This window comes from Perna viridis, chromosome 2 (assembly GCF_037379345.1).
Source record: "Perna viridis isolate PV_CMFRI_1.1 ecotype Kerala chromosome 2, ASM3737934v1, whole genome shotgun sequence".
Lineage (NCBI taxonomy): Eukaryota > Metazoa > Mollusca > Bivalvia > Mytilida > Mytilidae > Perna > Perna viridis.
Genome location: NC_142446.1, coordinates 4925358 through 4947453, shown reverse-complemented (window position 1 = coordinate 4947453; position 22096 = coordinate 4925358). Strand labels below are relative to the sequence as shown.

General features: G+C 33.5%; 1 protein-coding gene across 2 annotated transcripts; it reads right to left on the bottom strand.

Moving 5' to 3' along the window:
* Positions 1 to 2128: 2128 nt before the first annotated feature.
* LOC148623376 (dnaJ homolog subfamily C member 4-like) lies at positions 2129 to 21240 on the bottom strand. Of its 2 annotated transcripts, XM_088565206.1 has the most exons (6): positions 21055 to 21240; positions 14325 to 14409; positions 11137 to 11230; positions 7371 to 7711; positions 6024 to 6140; positions 2129 to 4037 (listed from the first exon to the last, which is right to left on the bottom strand). In XM_088565206.1, the coding sequence occupies exons 2-6, from the start codon at positions 14393 to 14395 to the stop codon at positions 3893 to 3895; spliced, it is 768 nt and encodes a 255-aa protein (XP_088421332.1). In that variant the 5' UTR covers positions 14396 to 14409; positions 21055 to 21240; the 3' UTR covers positions 2129 to 3892. The 2 variants fall into 2 exon arrangements, with proteins under 2 accessions (XP_088421332.1, XP_088421333.1); XM_088565207.1 differs by lacking the exon at positions 14325 to 14409 and having other exon boundaries at positions 3848 to 4037; positions 21055 to 21192.
* Positions 21241 to 22096: the final 856 nt, after the last annotated feature.

The following is a 22096-nucleotide window of genomic DNA, read 5'->3' as shown; positions in this document are numbered from 1 at the left end:
GCGAATTTTATTTTATGAAATTATGAGGAAGTGGAGTGTATAGGGTAGAAAAATCAAATTTTTTAACGCACTTCATGCGTGTATTAGTATCAGTCGCTTATGACATTCAGATGGGAACTGAGTTCCCTAAATATATTTGGAGTTACTGCAATTTCAGGATTTATGCACATTTCAAAAGGGTAATTTTAAACATACCATTAAGTTTTATAACAATCCTGAAAGTCGTTAAGGAAGAGTTTTGAACAACGCAGGAGACCTAGTTTTTTTCTAAAAAAAACCTAAATCCAACAGCCGCCATGTCTACATCCCCCCCCCAAACATAAATCCCTGACAATAAGCACATATCTATAAAAGTAATCCATTGAGTTTCATTACATCTGCAAGTTGTGGACAACACATAAGACCAAGTTTTGTTGAAAACATGCCTTATTGCCGGGCCCTTCACAGCTTTTTTTAAAGGTGTTTTTACACTTATTTAAGACCTTTTGGTGATCTCTCTAAGTATATACTATTTTTATAAAGGTTATCCTACGGTGCATTTGTTGCGTTTCACCATATCTGTTCCTTTTCTATTAGTCCAACACCTGTCATTTCTACATTTTTTGTGAAATCATAAATTCTTGACAGTATACACATCTTGATGTGGTTATAATGCATCCCACCGTTTAGTTTCATATCAATGCTGCCAGCTGCTTGGAAGGTAGTTTGGAAAGATGGACAGATTGATTATTGTTGGGGTTTAACGCCGAGCGGCAGTATTTCAGCTACATCCAGGCCATGAATTAAGAAATACATTACGAAAACTCCATTTTATCATTGTTTTACCACGGGCTGACCATTTATGCCGCATTATTTTACCCCGAACGATAGCGACGCCCTTAGGTAACATCTGAAAATATATTAAGTCGATCGTAAACAGGAAGTAGCCCTAGATGAGCGAGGAACCTGAAAAGGGGAGACACGGTACAAGTTATCATGCAAAAGCAATATATCAAATATATAAGCATTCCCTCAAATAGAAGTAATATGTATTCAACATAACTTGTGTAAATTTTGTCGAATCAAATGGCCAAACAATACAATCAACTACATACGGGTCCTAACAAATTCACAAAATTTGAACAAAATCCGTTAGTGCTCTATGAGGAGTTGCGTCCACAAAATGTTCCAATCGCGTAACATGTAAAAAAATCAACAAGGTCTCACGACTCCCGTCAAATTGAATCAAAATGGTAGTTGAATATGATCAACTACATTTGGTGACACAATCCGCCAAGTTTGACCAGATTTGTTTCAGTCTCTGAGGAGTTGCTATAGTGTAACATGTAAAGAAAATCAACTAAGTACCATAACTCCTAATCAAAATGGCGGTTACAACCCTACACAGTTGGAACAAAATCAGTTCAGCAATCTCCGAGAATTTGAGTCCACAAAGAGTCCTTATAGTAAACCATATGAAAACAGTCCCATACCTCTCGTAAAATTCGCCCAATCAAAATAGCAGTTGAATAAAACCAACTTCATAAGTTTACTAACAATCCCACAAAACTTGAACAAAATCCATTCAGCAATCTCTGAGGAGTTGCATCCACAAGATTGGGACGGACGAACAGACGCACGGACACCGATATTTCTGTCCCCTTCCGCGTTGTATCAGGGGATATAAAATGTAACAGCCAGGCAGACGGACTGAGACACAAGTTGATTGCAATATGGTATAATAATACCAGAGATATAGGCCGAAATGTATTTTCCTGTAGTGTTACTAAGTCAACTTTGAGTGGCTGTAACCACCTGCTGATCAACATGAGCATTAAGGTAATGAACCCTATCAAGTTTCAAAACATAAGCACCTACTGATCTTTGAAGATTTGCTGATTAGAAGCTTAGATAGTCCCAGACTACCATCTTCAAGTTGTTAAATCAAATGGAACTAAAAGTTGAACTTTTTAAGAAGCTCTTCCATATATCTAAGGTTAAAAATTCATGTAGTTGAGCGAAACGTGAACAATTTACGGATAAAAGACGATGGATGCAAATTATTGAATAACTCATAACTAAATGAGCATCAATAACAGAGGTCCACTGCATGTGTTTCCAGATACAATACAAAAATGAAAGGCACATGGAAAGAATGAAAATATTATTTTATTTACTCTTGCAAAGTGAACTTCTCTTTTACAAATAAAAAAATAACATCCTACTAAGGCCCTCGAAAATTAATTTCTTGGTTCTTAAACCAAAATAAGGGAAAGAGGCATTTATTTTACCTTTTTACTTTTATGAAGCAGCCCCCAAAAAGAAGGAGGGACTGAGAACCAAGTAATTAACTATGTGATGCCTAAGGTATTTAAAACAGTTAACAGCTGAAAGACATTTCTTCATACAAAAAAAAAACATTTAAATAAAGACAATCTCTCTATTCTCTCTTCCTTAATATAGCCCAACATAAAGTATTCAACTAAAAGGACAATTACATGTATATCAAGAATACTTGGTCAATTCATCTATACATCAAAACCCATTTTCTACAAGCAACTGACTTCAGATTTTGTTCTCTTTTTTATAATATACATTATACATTGATGTTCTGTGGCACCAAGTAAAAGCACTGGAAATCTTAAGTTTGATAATAAAACAAAATAATTGGAATAAAAACTAAAATCACTGTATCTATAGTAAAATTCACATATGAATGCCTACTGCAAACCCATATAATGTATGTATGCACAAACTTTCTAAAAAATTCCATTTGCTATAAAGCAGGGAAGGGGTGTTTAGTACTCAACTTTCTGAAGAAGTTTAAGTGTACATCATTTGTACTTTTCAAGGACTTAATTTAGAAAAGATCAAATATTAACCCTGAGGACTTAAGGATATATCAAATGTAACAAACACAAAAGAATTCTGAGTAAAGGTGTACTTAGTACAAGAAGCTGATGTTTGCAGACACTCAGTCTAGGTACAGGGCTGGTGTACACTCCTTTGGTATGTTAGTACTATTCTCTTTGATTTTACTGAGCTGGATGGCAGACATTGATTTCTTTGAGATTTTTATAACTTTGTCTCTGGTTTCTGCCTAGTATTTCAGCATAGATCCACTTTGGAAGTTTAGTTGTATTGCTGAGTTTCTGGAACTTTTACTAGAGGTTTTATATAATGTATTTATACTTTATGAAGTACTGTATTACACCAGACAGTTAACGTGACCTTTTCATCTGTTTGAGATGATCATTAATTTAATTGAAACAAATTCCCGTAATGAATAAAAGAACCAAAATCATCCAAAGCCTTCCCATCAAATATACACCTAGTCCAAGTATGGAGCTGTTCTACTTAGTTCTGTCAAAGTATTATAGTATTCGTGGATTAAGGTAGATAAACAAATTTGTGGATTCTTGAATTCATGGTTTTGAGGTTTTCAGTTAACACATCAATGGGAATCTCCTTTTTATTGGGAACCAATTTTCTTAGTGTGGCTCTCCCAAGAAAACCACGAAAATTGGTACTCCAAGAACAATAGTACTTTCATAGTTAAAGAACTGATCTGTCCAAACATAATTTCATTCTAAACATTGGACTGTTGTACTAAGTAAAAAAAAGTTGATGTGTTTAAAATACACTCAGTCTAAATACGAGACTGGTGTACTTAGTAAAAAAGCTAATGTGTCCAAACAATTAATCAGTCTTCAAGTGTGTAATTTTGATCATCAAATCATGTCATTTTGCAGTATTAATATGTATCAGCTCGAGTACCAGTCAAAAGAATTTGAACAAGTAACAGAAACTTTTCACTTCACTCACAACTGTTACACTGTAAATAACATTACACCATGCACCCCTCACATAATCTGTAAATGACATTTAATACACTATGCTCCCATCACATAATCTAAACTTTCATCTGTTCAGCATCTTTAAAGTCATCTTTGTACTTTTTCTTAATGTAAGGAAAATTTTTCCTTCTGGGTTGCGGTTTGTCTTCAATGGGTTCTATATTTTCCTCATTGTAAAGAGTCTTGCCTTCATGATCAGTCCTGAAATGTAATTGACATAGTTACAGCAGAATCACACACTACTTAAGTAAATGTTTTATTTAATGCAGCAAGTCTCTATAATGGGTACCTTTATTTAATGCAGCAAGTCTCTATAATGGGTACCTTTACCCAAGTCAATATCTAACTCTATGTTTAATTAATGGAAACCCCAAAGTCACTCAGATCAAATTCAAAATAACAGGTAGATAGTGACGTTACCTTATTTAAGTCCTATGAAAGTTTCATTTAGGTTCATTTGGTGGTTTATACATAGGAGTTTGAATAAAAACAAAAAACCAAAAACAAAAGGCTGAATCGCTCACCTTGTTCAATTTTGCCTTTCAAAGAGAATTAATTTCACAAGAAGTTGTCCAAAACTTTTGAATCAAGAAGACTTTGGTAGGAAGTAATAAAGATTATTTCAGCAATTGAAGTTTCTTTCAATCTATCATAGTTTTCAAGAAATTGCCTGAAAACTGTAAAAAAAAAAAACCTCATTTTTCATCTTTAAAGGGCAATAACTCTTACAAGGAGTTTGACAACTTTGATCCCTGAAGACTTTTATAGGCCTTATAATAAGACTCATTACAACTATTGAAATAATTTGGCTAAACCTAATGGTTTGGGAGGTATATGTGAAAAACTACTGTCTGACCCCTATGTTCTACTTTTAGTAATGGTGGCTATGTTTTTCTAAGTATCAAAAGTCCCCTCTTTAGTTCTATACAGGATACCCCATCCCAAGGAACAGTCATACCAAGTTTGGTTCCAAATGGTCAAGTAGTGTCAGAGGAGAAGATTTTTAAAAAGAAATAACATTAAAAATAGCAAAGAAAAAAAAAAAACGTTAAAAAAAGGGGCAATAACTCCAACATGACTTACTGAATAAAAACGAAAATTAGACCAAAGATAGATCTCATCATGCTAAACACTTGTATCTACGTCAGAATTTGGCTAAACCTAATGGATTTGGAGATATATCCAAAAAACTACTGTCTGACCCCTATGTTCTATTTTTAGTCATGGTGGCCATGTTTTTTGACGAATCAAAAATCCCCACAACAGTTCTATGTGGGATACCCCAAGAAACATTCATACCAAGTTTGGTTCCAATTGGTCAAGTAGTGTCAGAGGAGAAGATTTTTGACAGAAATAACAAAAAATAGCAAAAAACATTGAAAAAGGGCAATAACTCCAACATGGCTTCATAGATTAAAATAAAAATTTGACCGCAGATAGATCTTGTCATGCTGAACAATTCATCCAAGTCAGAATTTGGCTAAACCTAACCATTTTGAAGATATATGCGAAAAACTACTATCTGACCCCTATGTTCAATTTTTAGTAAAGGTGGCCATGTTTTTCGATGGATCAAAAATCCCCACATCGGTTCTATGCAGGATACCCCAAGGAACATTCATACCTAGTTTGGTTCCAATTGGTCGAGTAGTTTCAAAGGAGAAGAGTTTTGAAAAATTGTCGACAACAACAACGGACGACGACAGACAATGACAGACGCCAAGTGATGGCAATAGCTCACCTGGCCTTTGGCTAGGTGAGCTAAAAAGAGAACTGATGGATGGACTGACAGACACATAAGAATTGTTAATACCCCTAATAACAAATTCCAAACTCGGTTACTTGGGGTAAATTTCTGACAAAACTTACTATCACCTAGTTCCATAATATTTCATGAAAATCAAGATCCTATGACTTTGCACATCATCATTATGTGGAGAAACATCATGCATAAAATACTTTAGATGTAGTTCAAAAACTACAAGAAAAGATAGCCAGACGAGCCATATAACCCTATTTCTGTGTAATCATGTGTAATCCGGAGGGACGGACGAACAGACAAACGGACAGACAGGGGTAAATTAATATGCCTCCCCCCAACAGTTTGTTGCGGGGGCATAAAAACACATCTCAAACAAACTAATATATCGTATCACTCAATGTAATTGGTAAAGATCAGTTACTAACGGAGGTTGTAATCCTTTACTGTAATATTTCAGGAAATCTTCTTGAACTTGCTTGTGTTGTGAATGGAGCTTCATGTCTTTATCATCTAACTTTTTCTTGTGGTATTTTCTAGAAAATCTGTTAAAAAATGCAATATTGTATGATTATCAATAATTTTCATACATATACAAATGTAGCATAACACAGTAATATAACCAGAATGGATAATTATGGAGAATATGTCAAAGAGACAACAACCTTACTGGGATGAAAAATTTAAGCTCAAGGCCATTCATGGGTCTTCAATGAATGACAATGAAACACTCCACCACTGGACAGGTAGCACATGGCCCAAAAACAACATTATATACAGGTACAGCAAAATAGTTGTCACTTTAGCAAATATAAAAGTAAACTGAAAGTGAAAACAAAACAATACATACTTGGGACAGGCACAAAAATGTGGTGGATTAAAGTACTTAGGCTTGAACTCTCCCCCTTTTAAATCTGGCCACTGTGGAAACTATATATACACAATTAAACACATCTGAAAATATCAGTTCAAAAAGGTATGAGTCCCTTGTTAAAACAAAAATAATAAAAAAAAAACTGATTACATTACACAAATACACAAAGGACTACCAGCAGTTAACTGACATACCCACATACAAAAAGTTACATCCTTGTCATATGTATGCTAAGTTGAAAACACCATCAATCCTTAAAAAAAAATGGGTCAAAGACAGAAATGACCTACTTTTGTTAAACAGGAACTAGATGTCCAATGTGCCTGAAATAGGATCCCACAATATGGGACATGTACCTGATACTGGATATCAAATATCAAGAGACTGAGAAAAGTATTATGAAAATAATTTCCTTGCCCACACACCCAACATTCACCACACTATAACCCGATTTTCACTATGTGAAATTCTGCCAAAAATGAGTCAAAGACAGAAATGGTTGGATTGCTGTAAAGTTGAAAAATACACTAAGCCAGTAAACAGGAAGAAGAAATGCAACAGACCTGAAAACGCTGGGACCCAGACTGAATATGCATACCAAATATCTAGTTGCTGTGATCTTAGTTGCTAAGAAAAATGTTACGAAAATATTTTCCCCGCCCACCTGACCAACCTTCACTATTCAATAACCAGATTTGCAAGAGTGCAACCTGGCCAATAATGTTAATAATGTTATCATTTTAGAGTTACACTTGTGCATTGCACATTTTATGTAATTATTTTATACTTCAACATAAGACCTGAAGTATACCCTACAAACAAAACATTAATTAAGTTTTTTCTTTGTACCAGAAAATAAAAATAAGAGAAGTAATGTCTGAAGTTACCTTGCCATACTTACACTATAATAGTAAACTGTATACTAATTCCACAAATAACTATCGGAAGTATATACTCCCAAACCCACCAAAACGCTTTCCTTAATATATTTAGTTCTTCTTCGGCTTGTTTATGCTTTGCCTGGCGGAATTGTTGTCTCATTCGCATGTCTCTAAATATCTCTTCATCATAGATACTGTTAGACTGATGATGGAATGGATCATTATGTCTGTACACTGTATTCATTATTTTTTCATCGTAACTTTTCCTTGATACACTCTCACTAAGTGTTTGGTATGCCTCATTTAATTGTACAAATTTCTCATGAGTCCCTGGGTCATTCTTATTCACATCAGGATGCAACTAAAAATGAAACGTAATTCTTCTTCAACAATTTTTTACTTAACTTAAAATTTTGAACAGTAAATGGTATATCCCAGCTAAAAAAAAAAAAAAAAAAACATTTGAGAATTTACTATGACAGTATTTGCAAACTAAAGATTCTAAAGTGCCTGAATTGCTCACCTGGCTTGATAAGCAACATTCAATTTTTGCCAAAGTGGACATATTTTTTCTTATATAAAAATTCTCATGCTCATACCCAAAGAACAATCATATCAAGTTACATTAAATTCTGTCAAGTAGTTTCTGAGGAGAATTTTTTTTGAAGTAGTACCATTAAAAATAGCAAAAAGATGTCAAAGAAGGCCAATAACCCCAACATGGCTAAACAGATTTACATGAAATTTCACTGCAGACAGATCTATCATGCTGAACATTTTACCATAACTCAGAATTAGGCTTAACCTTACAGTTTGGAGATATATGCAAAGAAAACTTCTGACTCCTATGTTCTACTTTTAGTAACTGGCCAAGATTTTTTATGAATCAAAAATCCCCACACCAGTTCTATGCAGAACAGTCTAAGGAACATTCATACCAAGTTTGGTTCTAATTGGCCTGGTAGGAGAAAGGAGATTTTAAATAAAATGTTAATGACAACTGACATAGCCAAGTGATGGCAATAGCTGGCATGGCCAAAAAGAATATAAATCTAATTCTGGTTTCCTGACTTTACATGCTCCTCTGTTTCTGCTGTCAACCCTTTCATCACAAAAATTTGTTGAAATTTTAAAATTAAGATTTTCTGTGTTTTTCTGATCAGTTTTACTATTTGGAATCATCAATTTTCAAATCGACCTTGACAAATGTCTACATAAAATATAACATTTTGCCAACAAACTCTTCGTAAAAAGGAAATTAATTTCAGCTTTTGCACTAAAGCTTTATTGCTAGAACATAGAAAAACAAGAGATGTAACCATAAGACCACAAAGCACTGCCAAACTAAAGTGTGTCTTGCACTGTGTTCAGTACAAAACATTATGAATACCCCACTCAACCAATTCCATCAAACCTGGAAAAGGGAGACATATTACAAGTCATCATGCAAAAGTTACATACTAAATATCAAAGCCTTTCTTCCATTTGAAGCAGAGAAATCTGTTACAGAAAGGAAGAGGACACTTATCCTATCACAGTACCTGGTCAATACTCAGCTTTTAGTGAAGTCAGGGTTACTTTTTTTTATTCTTTAGTTTGTAAGAAATTTGAGTTATTTATAGTGTTCTGTATGTTTTATTAGTCAGTCAAGTCTATGTCCCTGGATTATGAATATCCAAGTAATAAAATTTGAAAAAAATTAGAAGCAGAGATATATGCCTTAAGGTTCATCATTGTCTTTCGACAAAAATTGGCTCAATTTCACAAGTTTCTACAGACAAACCTACATATCTAGAAAATGTTTAAGGCATAGCATGCCTTATTTTAAGAGAATTTGTTTGTTTTTTTGTTTGGGGTTTAACGTCCGAGCAGCAATATTTCAGCTATATTCAGACGATGAACATGAAATTGATGATAAAATGAACATGAAATGATGATGAAATGAAAAAGGGATGGGACACAAGGACAATGGGGTCGATAAATTTTGATTGCCACTGGAAATAGGGAGAGATGGGTAGGGTCGGGCGATTTAGCCTCCTGTTGCGGAGCCCAATGGTTCCTACTCCGGGAGAATACCACAGTAGGGTTCTTTAATGTGTGAGGAACGTGGCATCTTTCCCAACACGGTGCACCACTATGGTTTGCGGTCAGGTTTTCCGTATTATAGCCTGACAACCCCAGCATGTAACACGCCAGGGGTACCCCATTCCACCACCTGGGGCACACATCCCAGTTGCTCTGTGGGCACCCTAACCCCCGGGTAAGGTTCTGAGCACTATTTAGTCGCCTTTTATGACAAGCTTAGCACTGCTGCAGGCCTATTCTTTTAACACCCGGACCTGCACCGGCTATTTTAAGAGAGAGAGAGAGATATTGATTTTATGTAAAATCAAATAAAAAACTGACTTGATGTTTTGCTGTGCATTATTTTCCAATCAGCAGAGGATGACAAAATAAGCAAACATCTGAGTTTCACTTAATACTGTCCACTCATTTGCACAGTTAATCAAAATTGTGTATTGTCCCTTTATTGACCAAGACATAAATTTGAATAGAGTTCACCTAAAGATATGCAGGGAAGATGTCAAATAATACCAAAAATATGTCATTAATAAAGGGCACTGAGGTCATCAACACTCATCATGTTTCAAAAATTAGCACCTCTGGTCTAAGAAGAGTTGATCTTTGAAAACTTAGACAGGATCAATCTTGGTAAATCAAGCAAAACCAAAAGTTATTGTTATATGAAGAAGCTCATCAACACATTAATAGCATAAGCAGAGATAAACGCCATAATGTGCTTCCCTGGAGGATTTAAATGGTAAATTTGAGAGGCTGCAGGCAACTACTGGAACCACCTGAGCCAAACAAAACATGGACTGTTTGTAGAAGGCACTGAGATCAATAACACTATCATGTTCAAAAGTACTGACACTGTGGTTTTTTTTAAAGTTGATCTATTAAAATTGGCCAATCAAAAGATAAGGTAATATCTGTTGGCCATCTTGTGAGATCAAATGGAACTAAAATTGGATTGTTTGTGGAACACTTCAAAATACAATTCCTCCTTAGTTTGGTTAAAATAAGTCAAGTGGTTTCAGGAAGTTGAGCAAAATGTGAAAAGTTTACGGACAATGGACACAAAGAGATGACATAAACTAATGTGGACCTCTAAAAATCTAAATACATGGTCAGATTCTGCATTTCATGAAACCCCAAGAAGGCAAGACCTTTTATTAAACCCCATTTAAGTTGGTCAAGAAATAAGCAATTCAACCTTCACTAAGTTAATTCATGCTTAGTTTTACAAAATAAATGTACTTGTTTTTGATCCCTTTTTTTCCCCAAATTCTTAAATTGTTTGGGCCATAACAGCCACAGCTGTTTCTTACCTCCCTTTTGTAGTAGTGAACATTTAAATAAAGTTTGGATAACATGTAAGTTCAATATATTATCACATGAAAATCAACAGTCTATAGATGATGACAACTGCACTTTTACCTTTATGGTAATTTAAAACAGCAAAACCTTTTTTTTTGGCAACACAAGGGCACTAACTCCAGTAAGGAGAACATGTTATAACTTTAAACCTATGGTGATTTCTGTACTTGAAGAAGTTAATTTGTTTTGTCTCACCTAAAGTTAACAACTGATACCTGGTGAAGACTGACAAGAAGTGATGGCAATACCTGTAGTTCACATGAACATTTAGTTAGAATATCCTGTGACCCTGCACTTTGTGTTCAAAATATCCAAATAATAAAAAAAGGTCAGAGGTCAGTATACCTTTTTACACAGGTCTCTATATGCTACTTTGATTTCCTTATCAGATGCATCTTTTCTCACACCCAAAACATCATAATGTGACTGTGACATTAACCTATAAAAACATGTACTAAATTGAAAATTGAGCATCATACATTTATCTTCAAAATAGTTACATTTTATTTTACATGTATGCATTTACCCTCTTTATTACATAAATACATAGAAATTTATTTTACATTCAATGTATACACTTAAGTTTAATTACTTTCCTAGTTTATAATACAACAATTTAATTCATGAATGGTTTGTTCCCTTAGGACAACAAAAGCTGTTTTATTTCAACTATTTTAAACAGACATCATTAACATGTATTGGTTTGCGGTCCACAATTCAAATAATCCAAAACAAAATAAAGGTTTTGATTAAGGATTAATTAACTTGGACTGGAATCGATTGATATAGTGTTTCAGAGAGTGCAGCTGATACAACTGCAGTGGTTGAACCCTGAAAAGATGGGCATAAACAGACAGGATTTTGTTTATTATTTTTTACCAAGTTATGCATAACCAACTAACACTTGTTCATAAATGGTTTACTATTTATGAAATATAATATTTATAACAAGAGACACTCAGGAGCCTAAATCGCTCATCTTGTTATAAGACTTTCAAGGGCAATAACTCTAATAAGGAGTTGTCCAACAATTTTGACTAAAAAAAAAGACTTTGTTCAGACTTATTATGGATCATTTCAGCAAATGAAAGTTTCTTTCTATCTGGCCTTATCACAAGGATCACTCCAGCATTTAAAAGTTTCTTTCTATCTATCCTACTTTTTTAAGATATTGGCTGAAAACTTTAAAAAAAAAAAAAAAAAAACATTATATATCACCTTTCAAGGTCAGTTACTCTAACAAGGAGTGGTCTTACAACTTTGATCCCTGCAGACTTTTAAAGGCCTTATAATAAGGATCATTTCGACTACTGAAAGAATTTGGCTAATCTAATGGTTTTGGAAATATATGAGAAAAAATTCTGACTGACCCCTTTGTTCTATTTTTAGTAACATCAGCCATGTTTTTCGATCTATCAAAAATTCCAACACCAGATCTATGCATAATATCCCAAGGAATATTCATACCAACTTTGCTTTTAATGTCCGGAAATTTTAGAGGAGAAAAATCGGGATAAAGAATAGAAGAAGGGCAATAACTCCAACATGGCTAAACAGATTAAAACAAAAATTTGACCAGAAAGAACTCATCATGCTGAACACTTTTACCCTAAGTCAGAATTTGGCTAAACCTAACGATTTGGAGATATATAATTGAAAATCTACAGTCTGACCCCTATGTTTTATTTCTAGTAATGATGGTTCAAAAATCCAAACGGTCATTTTGTTAAGGATACACTAAAAAATAAAAATACCAACTTTCATGAATTATGTACAGTAGTTTTTGAGGAGAAGATTTTTGAAAGTAATAACATCATTTTGTGCAGATTACTCTAAGGAACAATCATTATAAGTTTCATGCAAATTTATTCAGTAGTTTCAGAGGAGATGTTTGAAAAATTGGTAATGACAACGACGACAGACACCAAGTGACGGCAATAGCTCACATAGCCTATGGCCAGGTGAGCTAAAAAACATTGAAACAGGGCAATAACTCCAACATGACTTAACAGATTAAAATGAAAATTTGACCACAGATAGATCTCATCAAGCTGAACACTTTTACCCCCACATCAGAATTTGGTTAAACCTAACGGTTTTGGAGATTTTTGTGAAAAACTACTGTCTGACCCCTATGTTCTATTTTTAGTAATGGTGGCCATGTTTTTCGATAGATAAAAAATCCCCACACCAGTACTATGCAGGATACCCCAAGGAACATTCATACCTAGTTTGGTTCGAATTGGTCAAGTGGTGTCAGAGAAGAAGAGTTTTGAAAAATTGTTAACGATGACAAAGACGGCGGACGCCAAGTGATGCAAAAAACCTTCAATTCACTGAAATTTTTTAAGTCCAAGGGCTGTAACTTCTGTAAAAATCATTCAACCATAACCAATGTCACACTTAATCTTAACTCTTCATATTAAGGCTACATACCAAAAACAAACTAATTTGGTAGGAGCATTACAAAACAAGAGGCTCCCAGGAGCTATATCGCTCGCCTGCTTAAATTTTTGCCTTTCAAGGGCAATAACTCTTATATGGAGTCGTCTGACAACTTTGATCTCTGGACACTTTTGTAGGCCTTATAATAAGAATCATTTCAGCAATTGAAAGTTTTATTCTATCTATCATAGGATATAGGCTGAAAACTGTAAAAAAAGTCATTTTTCACCTCTCAAGGACAATAACCCTTATATGGAGTCGTCTGACAACTTTGAACCCTTGACTTTTGTAGGCCTTATAATAAGAATATCTCAGCAATAGAAAGATATTGGCCAAAAGATATATGCAAAAACACTACTGTACGACCCCCTATGTTCTATTTTTAGTAAAGACTGCCATATTTTCTAACCGATCAAAAATCCAAACAGTCATTTTGTTAAGGATACCCTAAAAAAACAAAAATACCAACTTTCATTGAATACTGTATATTTTTTGGAGAAGAATATTTTTTAAAGAAATAACATCAAAAACAGCAAAAAATGTCCAAAAAGGGCAATAACTCCAACATGGGTCAACAGATTTTTACCAAAATTTGACCACAGATAGATCTCATCATGCTGAATACTTTAACCCAGAATTTGGCTAAACCTAACAGTTTTGGAGATATATGCAAAAATCTGCTGTCTGAACCATATGTTCTATTTCTAGTAACTGCAGCCATTTTTTTTTAACCGATCAAAAATCCAGTCATTTTTTGCAGGATACTCTAAGAAACAGTCATTATAAGTTTCATGCAAATCTATTCAGCAGTTTCAGAGGAGAAGATGTTTAAAGAAATTGTTAATGACAACAATGGAGGCCAAGAAATGGCAATAGCTCACATGGCCCACGGCCAGGTGAGTTAAAAAAGAGCGGAAAACCTGGACAAACATAGATGACCAGCATTTTTATGTCCTCTCGCAACCTGAGGTCTTTTTTGAATTATTTAAAAAAAAGACCTCCAAATGACCTTTGGCATGTAAGAATTTTTTGATAGAATTACAAGAAGAAGGAAATGGAACACTACATATAGCATTTTAATACCAGACCTGACATGCCTCAACTGGAATGGAGTTAATAACTGTATTTTCCAGCTTCTGAGCAGAAATCTACTGTTCATCTTCAGTCAATGATCTACAGATAAAATGAATTACATTTCAAGAATTATCACTACAATCACTCAATGGACATTATACATTGTACATACACAATGTATGATGTACATGACATATCAATAAAGAATTCTCACGGTGCACCTAGATACATGTTTGTATGCCTCACAGAGGTCAACCCTCAACTGATGGGGCAGATATAAACACAAAGTTCAAGACTCACATAGATCTGAATTTTGATTGTCATTAAATATTTTAGACAGGATAAGATTTTGACCAGACTGGAATGATAAAATAACTCAAATAATTGCAATATGACAAGTTTATAAATGGATGGATAAGCAGATGAACTTACAATATGATTTCTATATATATGTACATGTTGTATCCAAAAATTTAAATAATAAATAAAATGTTAAGTCTACATATAAACCAAAGGAAATAAATATTTCACAATGTCATGGTTTTTGGTAAAAGTGTTTTTGAGTTATAAGTCCAAAAATAGGAAATTGTCCTTTTTTGAATGAATTAAGTCACAAAACTCAAAAATCTTAAATCCATAAGATACAATGCACATGTATACATTTTATAAGAAAAGAAACTTACATGTTAAATGAAAATGGGTGAAACCACTAATGAGTTATAGTCTGAAAACTGTGAAATCTCCAAATTTTAATGAAAAAAGTCCCAAAACTCTAAATCAAAAAATCCATTTAGGTCCAGATGAGCTAATATAAAGTTTTGCAGAGCACAACTAGATACGCCTACAGACGTTGAACCTTGAATAAATGTGACAAATCAAACTTAATGCAGCTTTGAATGTTGATTGTGATTAAATGTTTGAGAGATGGAACCCCAAATATATGGGGCAATTCAAACTTAATACAGTTTTGAATGTTAACTGTGATTAAATGTTTGACACTGGATAATGTTTTACCCAGATTGATGTGGTAAAATAACTTAAGTAGCAGTCTTAGTTAGAATCAAGCAAATTCTGTAATACATGTACAGTAAGTGATACACCCCAAAAAAGGCAACACAATTTTAAGTTGCTAATATTGTTAGTGACGTCTTGCACTTGTAATTTCAGTACTTTGCATATGATTTGCAAATTAAATATTATTACTCCACATTAAACTGCAGATTGGTGCAGTGTTTACTGTCAAAGCTTCATAGTTCTAGCTTCATACAAGATCAAAATGTACCTCTTAAGTACCAGTCCATATAAAATTCAGACACTGCAAATGGTAAAGTGATTTATGATATAGAAAAACCCACAGAACAAGCCATGCTTTCTCAGTCTACATATTCTATACATTCACATAACAATAATCATTTCTGCATTCAGTCCTGCACTTTTTAGAAAATCATGCATTCACCCCACACTAAAATTAACCAAATCAAGAACAATAACTCTTGCAAAATGCCAACTTCATGTACAATCTATATGAATTTTACCTCAAAAGCACAACACCCAAATGAAAACTAAGACTGGTTATGTGATCACTATTTCTGAATTTGGTAAGTTTTTGACATGCATGAATCACCTGTCTGATTTTTATAAAGACTGCTACTTAAATACCATACAGATGTGTCCTTTGTGTGTTTTTTGCTTGTATGAGAATCTGAAGTTTACATTTAAAGAAGAAAAATCAGTTAGCATTGAACATTACCCAGTTTCGGATTCAGACACAGGGGCTCTTTACAATTGTCTACATGTACATATGCATTTCCAATGTTGAAAGTAAGCCAAAATCAGTGGCATGGAATATGATTAACGACTTTGAAGACTTCAGTCTTTGATTATTATTGTCATGTAAAGTTGTCTTGTTGGACTATATGATGAAATGTGTTGTCATTTATTCCAATCTGTCTACTCTTACGAGAAAATTCAAATTGAAAATTCAATAGTTTTTATTGTGTTTAAGTATCATTCAAAGATTTATCTCCCTTACTTTTGAATTCTGTAGTACATTCTTTATAATCAATATATACTATGAACAGAGGTTATATTAAAAGCCTCATGTCAATTTCTGTTTACTATAACATTTAAAACAAAATATAAAAATAAAAATATGTGGGCTTTCCAACTACATGTATGAATATCATTTTGCATGAATCTTTATAGCTGGAATACTACTTACAAATGTAAATACTTGTGATTAGACTTTTTAAAGATAACAGATGGACAGACAAAGTGCTTTCTCCAAGATCCAAGAATTTCATTTCCGTATCTATAGGATATGATAAAAAAAATCAAAAGAAATAAACAATTCACAATGTCATGGCATTTGGTATAAGTCCAAAAATGGGAAATTGCCCGATATTTATATGAATGAAGTCCAGTAACTCAAAAATATAAAATTCAAAAGAGAGCTTACACTAATAGAAACAAGAAAAAAAAAGATTAACGTGACTAATACCCCCTCCCCACAAACCTACTGAACCTTGTACATTTCAAATTGGGGACATATCATATTGAACACAATTTTTATGGTGGATAGAATACACTTTTTTGACATACAATTTGCTGTCATTTCTAAAACAGCTATCTCCAAAGAGCAATCAGTAGTTTTTTTGTTGTTGACAACACAAAAACAGAATATGACTAATTCCTGACAATTTGCATATCTTCATGTGGTAATATAACACTCCTATGAGTTTCATCACAGTGGTGCAAGTCATGAAGGAGGAGTTGTGGACAATGCATCAGACCAACTTTTGCTGAAAATGCCTAAGTTCCAACTGTCATCATTTCTACAATTTTTGTTTAAATATAAATTCTTGACAAAACACACATCCCAGTATGGTAATTAAACACCCCATTAAGTTTCAAAACAATCCTGCAAGTCTTTGAGAAGGAGTTGTGGACAACGCATCAGACCAAGTTTTGCTGAAAAATGCTGAAGTCCAACAGCTGTCATTTTTACAATATTACCCAAACATAAAACCCTAACAATATACATATCACAATATTATAATCTAATTCAGAAATCTAATTCTGAGTTTCATTACAATTGAATAAGGAGTAGTTGTGGATGACGCACCAGACCTGGTTTCAGTGAAAAATGCCCAAGTTTCAACATCCGTCATTTCTACAATTTTTGTCCAAAAATTAATTTCTGATAATATGCACATCTCCATATGGTAATCTAACATCTAATTAAGTTTCATTACCTATCTTTCATTCATTAAGGAGTAGTTATGGACAATGCATGAGACCAGGTTTTGCTGAAAAATGCCTACGTTCAAACAGCCATCATTCCAAACAAAATTTCCTGACAGTATTTATATATCCACATGGTTATATTACATCCCAAAAAGTATCATAACAATGCTGTAAGCTGCTTAGAAAATAGTTTGAACAGACATACAAAGGGACATACAGACAGACGGGGTAAACCTACAATTGTATCTACAATGTATACATATACAGAAATGATAAATTAAATATTAATAAAAACTGAAAGGGAGCTGTCATTAAAATACATAAATTTTCTAAGTTTCACTGACATTGCTGCAAAGGTTTTATAACTATAGTCCGACAACAGGATGTTCCCCAAAAAGGCATAAATTTATCAAAATAGACAGAGATCTCATACCAATAGAAAGACACAATTCACCAACATTTCACTAAAATTTAGTGTGATGGACGGACACATGAACAGACACAGGTACATTGGTATAGTAATACCAAAACACATCCCATCTAAACAGAAGTGTATTCAAAAGGAGCCTAAGCCTGTGTGCAAAAACTGCATACATAATCATTGCTGCTAAGAAGTTTTTCCATTGCAAACAAGATACAGAAAGTTTCCATGGTGCATGTACAAACTACTTAAAAATATATATTTATTTGATATCAATTGTTTTTGCATTGGAGGAAAAAGGATGTTTCTTTGGGTGTTGAAAATCATCCTTCACTGGTAAAAAATTTGAACATAAAGCTTCCAAGAGCCTGAATCGCTCACCTGGTTCAATTTTTCAAGGGCAATAAATTTAACAAGAAGTTGTCCAACAATTCTGACTCAAGAAGACTTTGGTAGGACTTATCATAAGGATTGTTTCAGCAATTGAAAGTTTCTTTCTATCTATCATAGTTTTCAAGATATTGGCTAAAAACTGTAAAAAAAAAACAACAAAAATGTCATTTTTTCCATTTCAAGGGCAATAACTCTTATAAAGAGTCATCTGACAACTTTTATGCCTGAAGACTTTTGTAGTCCTAAAAATAAGGATCATTTCAGCTATTGAAAAAATTTTGGCTAAACCTAACGGTACTGTCTTACCCCCTATGTTCTATTTTTAGTAACAGCGGCCATGTTTTTCAACAGATCAAAAATCTTCACACCAGTTCTATGCAGGATACCCCTAGGAACATTCTTACCAAGTTTGGTATCAATTGGTAAAGTAGTGTCACAGGAAAAGATTTTTGAAAAAAATAACATTAAAAATAGCACAAAAACATTGAAAAAGGGCAATTACTCCAACATGGCGTAATGGATTAAAATGAAGGTTAGACGTCAGATACATGTAGATCTCATCATGCTGAACACTTTTATCCATGTCAAAAGTGAGCTAAACCTAACAGTTTTGGAGATATATGCGAAAAACTACATTTACTGTCTGACTCCTATGTTCTATTTTTAGTAATGGGGCAGCCATGTTTTTCAACAGATCAAAAAATTCCCAAATCAGTTCTATGCAGGATACCCCAAAGAACATTCATACCAAGTTCGATTCCAATTAGTCATATAGTGTCAGAGGAGAAGAGTTTTGAAAAATTATTAACGACAACAGATGCCAAGTGATGACAATAGCTCACCTGGCCGAATATGAAATACTCATGATTTAATGTTGATGCCACAAGCCACATTTTTTTTTTTTTTTTGGCCAACCAAAACCAAATAACAGCAAGTGTTGACATCACAAAGAACTCTCCTTTATTATTTTATTTTAGCTTTGTGATGGAATAAATTTCAAATGAAAGGTTCAGACCACAGGCACTTGTTTTATCGAAAATGTCACCCCTTCCCGTCCCTTCCGTTTAATTTTCATATGAAACAAGTCCACAGTCTGATTCAAGAGTCAGTGAAACCAGTACCTCGGAATGTGTAACCCATAACCGTACCAAATTCCCCATACCCAAATCACAATATTTTATTTTCTATTATCATTAGGAATTTTACTATGAAACTTAGTCCTAAAGTCCTGAATGATGTTTTTAATCAATTTAAGTTAAAATTAGTTGAAAACCTTTGTGAATCATGTTTATGTTCTCAAAAGTCTGAAATGTGTAACCAGAAGTTACTGTACCAAAATATTCATGGACTATTTCTTTCTTTCCAGTCTGAATTTCTGCAAACAGTCAGAGGTTAAAACTTCACTTCAAGACTTTGGATAAGTTTTGAAAGATATGATAATGATTTAAAAAAGAAATGTCAGAGTTTGAATTCCATACTGTACAGTGGCATGAATACCCATACTTAAAAAGAATGGATGCGATGTTATCAAGAATGAAAAAGAAAGTCTCATAAATAGAATCTTTTGCGATTTCAATTTATCACCCTTCAATATTTTAATAATATTATCGTGTTCTAATGTGAAATATATAATAAAATTGTACAAATAACAAAAATACCGGACTTTGATTTTGGGTACAGGAATTTTGGGTTACACATTTCGTAATCCCTTTTGGGATTCAGAGTCCGTAGCTATTTTCTGATTTTGTCACCCACTGAATCCCTTATCAACACGTAAATTTAATTCTGGAAAGTTGGAAAATTTTACTTCACCTTGGAACAGAACGTTTTACATCACATGCTTCATAGGGCACACTCAAACCAGGTAGGGGCTCGATTCTATATACATTTTTTTCTTTGAATCATCTTGGTTTATAATGTTTACTGTTGTATTTCAGCAGATACAGCCAAAAGTTGAAGCGATATCATTTCGTTTCAATTGGGCGCCACCTTTTTTTTTGTTTATAGTGAAAGTAGTTCATGTGCCTCAGTTTGATTAAGAGATGAGTTGTAGCCCGTTTCTTACTTTCACTTTGACAGTGCCTTACATGGGGGGGGGGGGGGGGGTGGATATACTTCTATTTGAATGCGTTTTATTTTCTAAGGGGGTATTTTTTCCATGTTTATTTTTTTTTATTAGCCTTCACGTATTTATTTTTTTTTTGGGGGTCTGTTTTTCTTGTTTTATTTTAGATTGGTCTCTTAATTATAACAAGGGGTCTCTATTTAATTTTTTTTAGTTCTATTTATGTGCTTCAATAATTCCATTACGTAATTTTTTAGTTTTTTTTATGTTTTTGTTTGTTTTTTTGGGGGGTGATATTGTTAATTTTCCAGAGTGAAATTTGCAGCTTTGACAAGGGATTCAGTGGGCGGCAAAATCAGAAAAATAGCTCCGGACACTGAATCCCAAGAGGGCTTAACATATTTCGGTAAATTTGAAAACTGAAAAATCATATTTTCCAAAAAAAGCAATTTAAATCATTGATTATAGCCTAGCCATCATATCATTGTGTAACTGTTAATAAATTATCAGCTAGAAAATCACGTAACAATAGAGAAGTTGGCAGAAGAGTATTAGGCAAATAGGGTACGGAGAGAAGTTGGTACGGGTTACACATTTGGGATAAATAAAAAATACTCACATTGAAAGGTAGCTACATAATCTAAGCCTTCGTAGCAAAACCGAAATGCAAAAAGTAACATAAACGTCGTACAATAACAAACGATCTACAGTCACGACACAAACAGTCACTAAAGCGAGTTATGAAACAATATTTAAAACAGTTGGCGGATGTCGTAAAAGTCAGGGTGTTAGTAAAATGAGAAACGAAAATTAACGAAATAAAACGAAACGTGAACTTATACAATGAGAAAACGTACGAATACGACAACTATATTTAGATTTGGTACAAATAATAACAGAAAACATCAGATCTGGTGAGCTTTTAAAATACACAAGACATGCAAAGCATAGATATATATACTGCACAAGACATACAACACTTTTAACAAAAGACTACCAAAATACAATATACATAAAAGCATGTACTTTCACAAAACATTAATACAAGATATATATATATATATATATATATATATATGGAAAATATAAAACACATTACCATGCACACACATAAAAGATATCAGACTGGGTATAATATCCAAATTCGTGCAAATTTAGCACTCGTGAGCAGTAAAAAAAACAACAGATATGGCGATAAGAAGCTTTTTGCATGGAATTCTAGTCATAATGGCACTTATTTAAAATGGCACTTGGTCAAAATGGCACCCATCATAAATGTATGTTTAGTCATTTAATAATATAAAAATAAATCCTCTGATATATTTAGTATTCTTCCTGGTATTTTTTGGGGGTAATTTATTTTGGATAGCTATAAAATTGAAGTCTTTTTGCATGACATATCATTTATGACAACTATAATTAGATTTGGTACAAATAATAACAGAAAACATCAGATCTGGATTCAGAATGCGGCCCTGGATTCAGTTTCTAAAGTGGAAATTAATACAGCATAATCAGGTGAACAGAAAGATAAGGTGTTATTATCTACGTAATTATATAGTGTGCCATGTTTGATAAGGTAAAAGATATCATGGATAAATGCATTCAAAAAAAGATCTAGAGGGCCAATGATAGATCCTTGCGGGACGCCCTTATGGGTG

Bases quoted from the DNA above. Each gene is read 5' to 3' on its own strand.
- LOC148623376 (XM_088565206.1), bottom strand. From the start codon at position 14,395: ATGAACAGTAGATTTCTGCTCAGAAGCTGGAAAATACAGTTATTAACT. The intron at 11,231-14,324 runs GTCTGGTATTAA...ATGTTTTTATAG, and splicing joins TTCCAGTTGAGGCATGTCAG to GTTAATGTCACAGTCACATT. The intron at 7,712-11,136 runs GTATACTGACCT...TTTCATTTTTAG, and splicing joins ATAGAGACCTGTGTAAAAAG to TTGCATCCTGATGTGAATAA.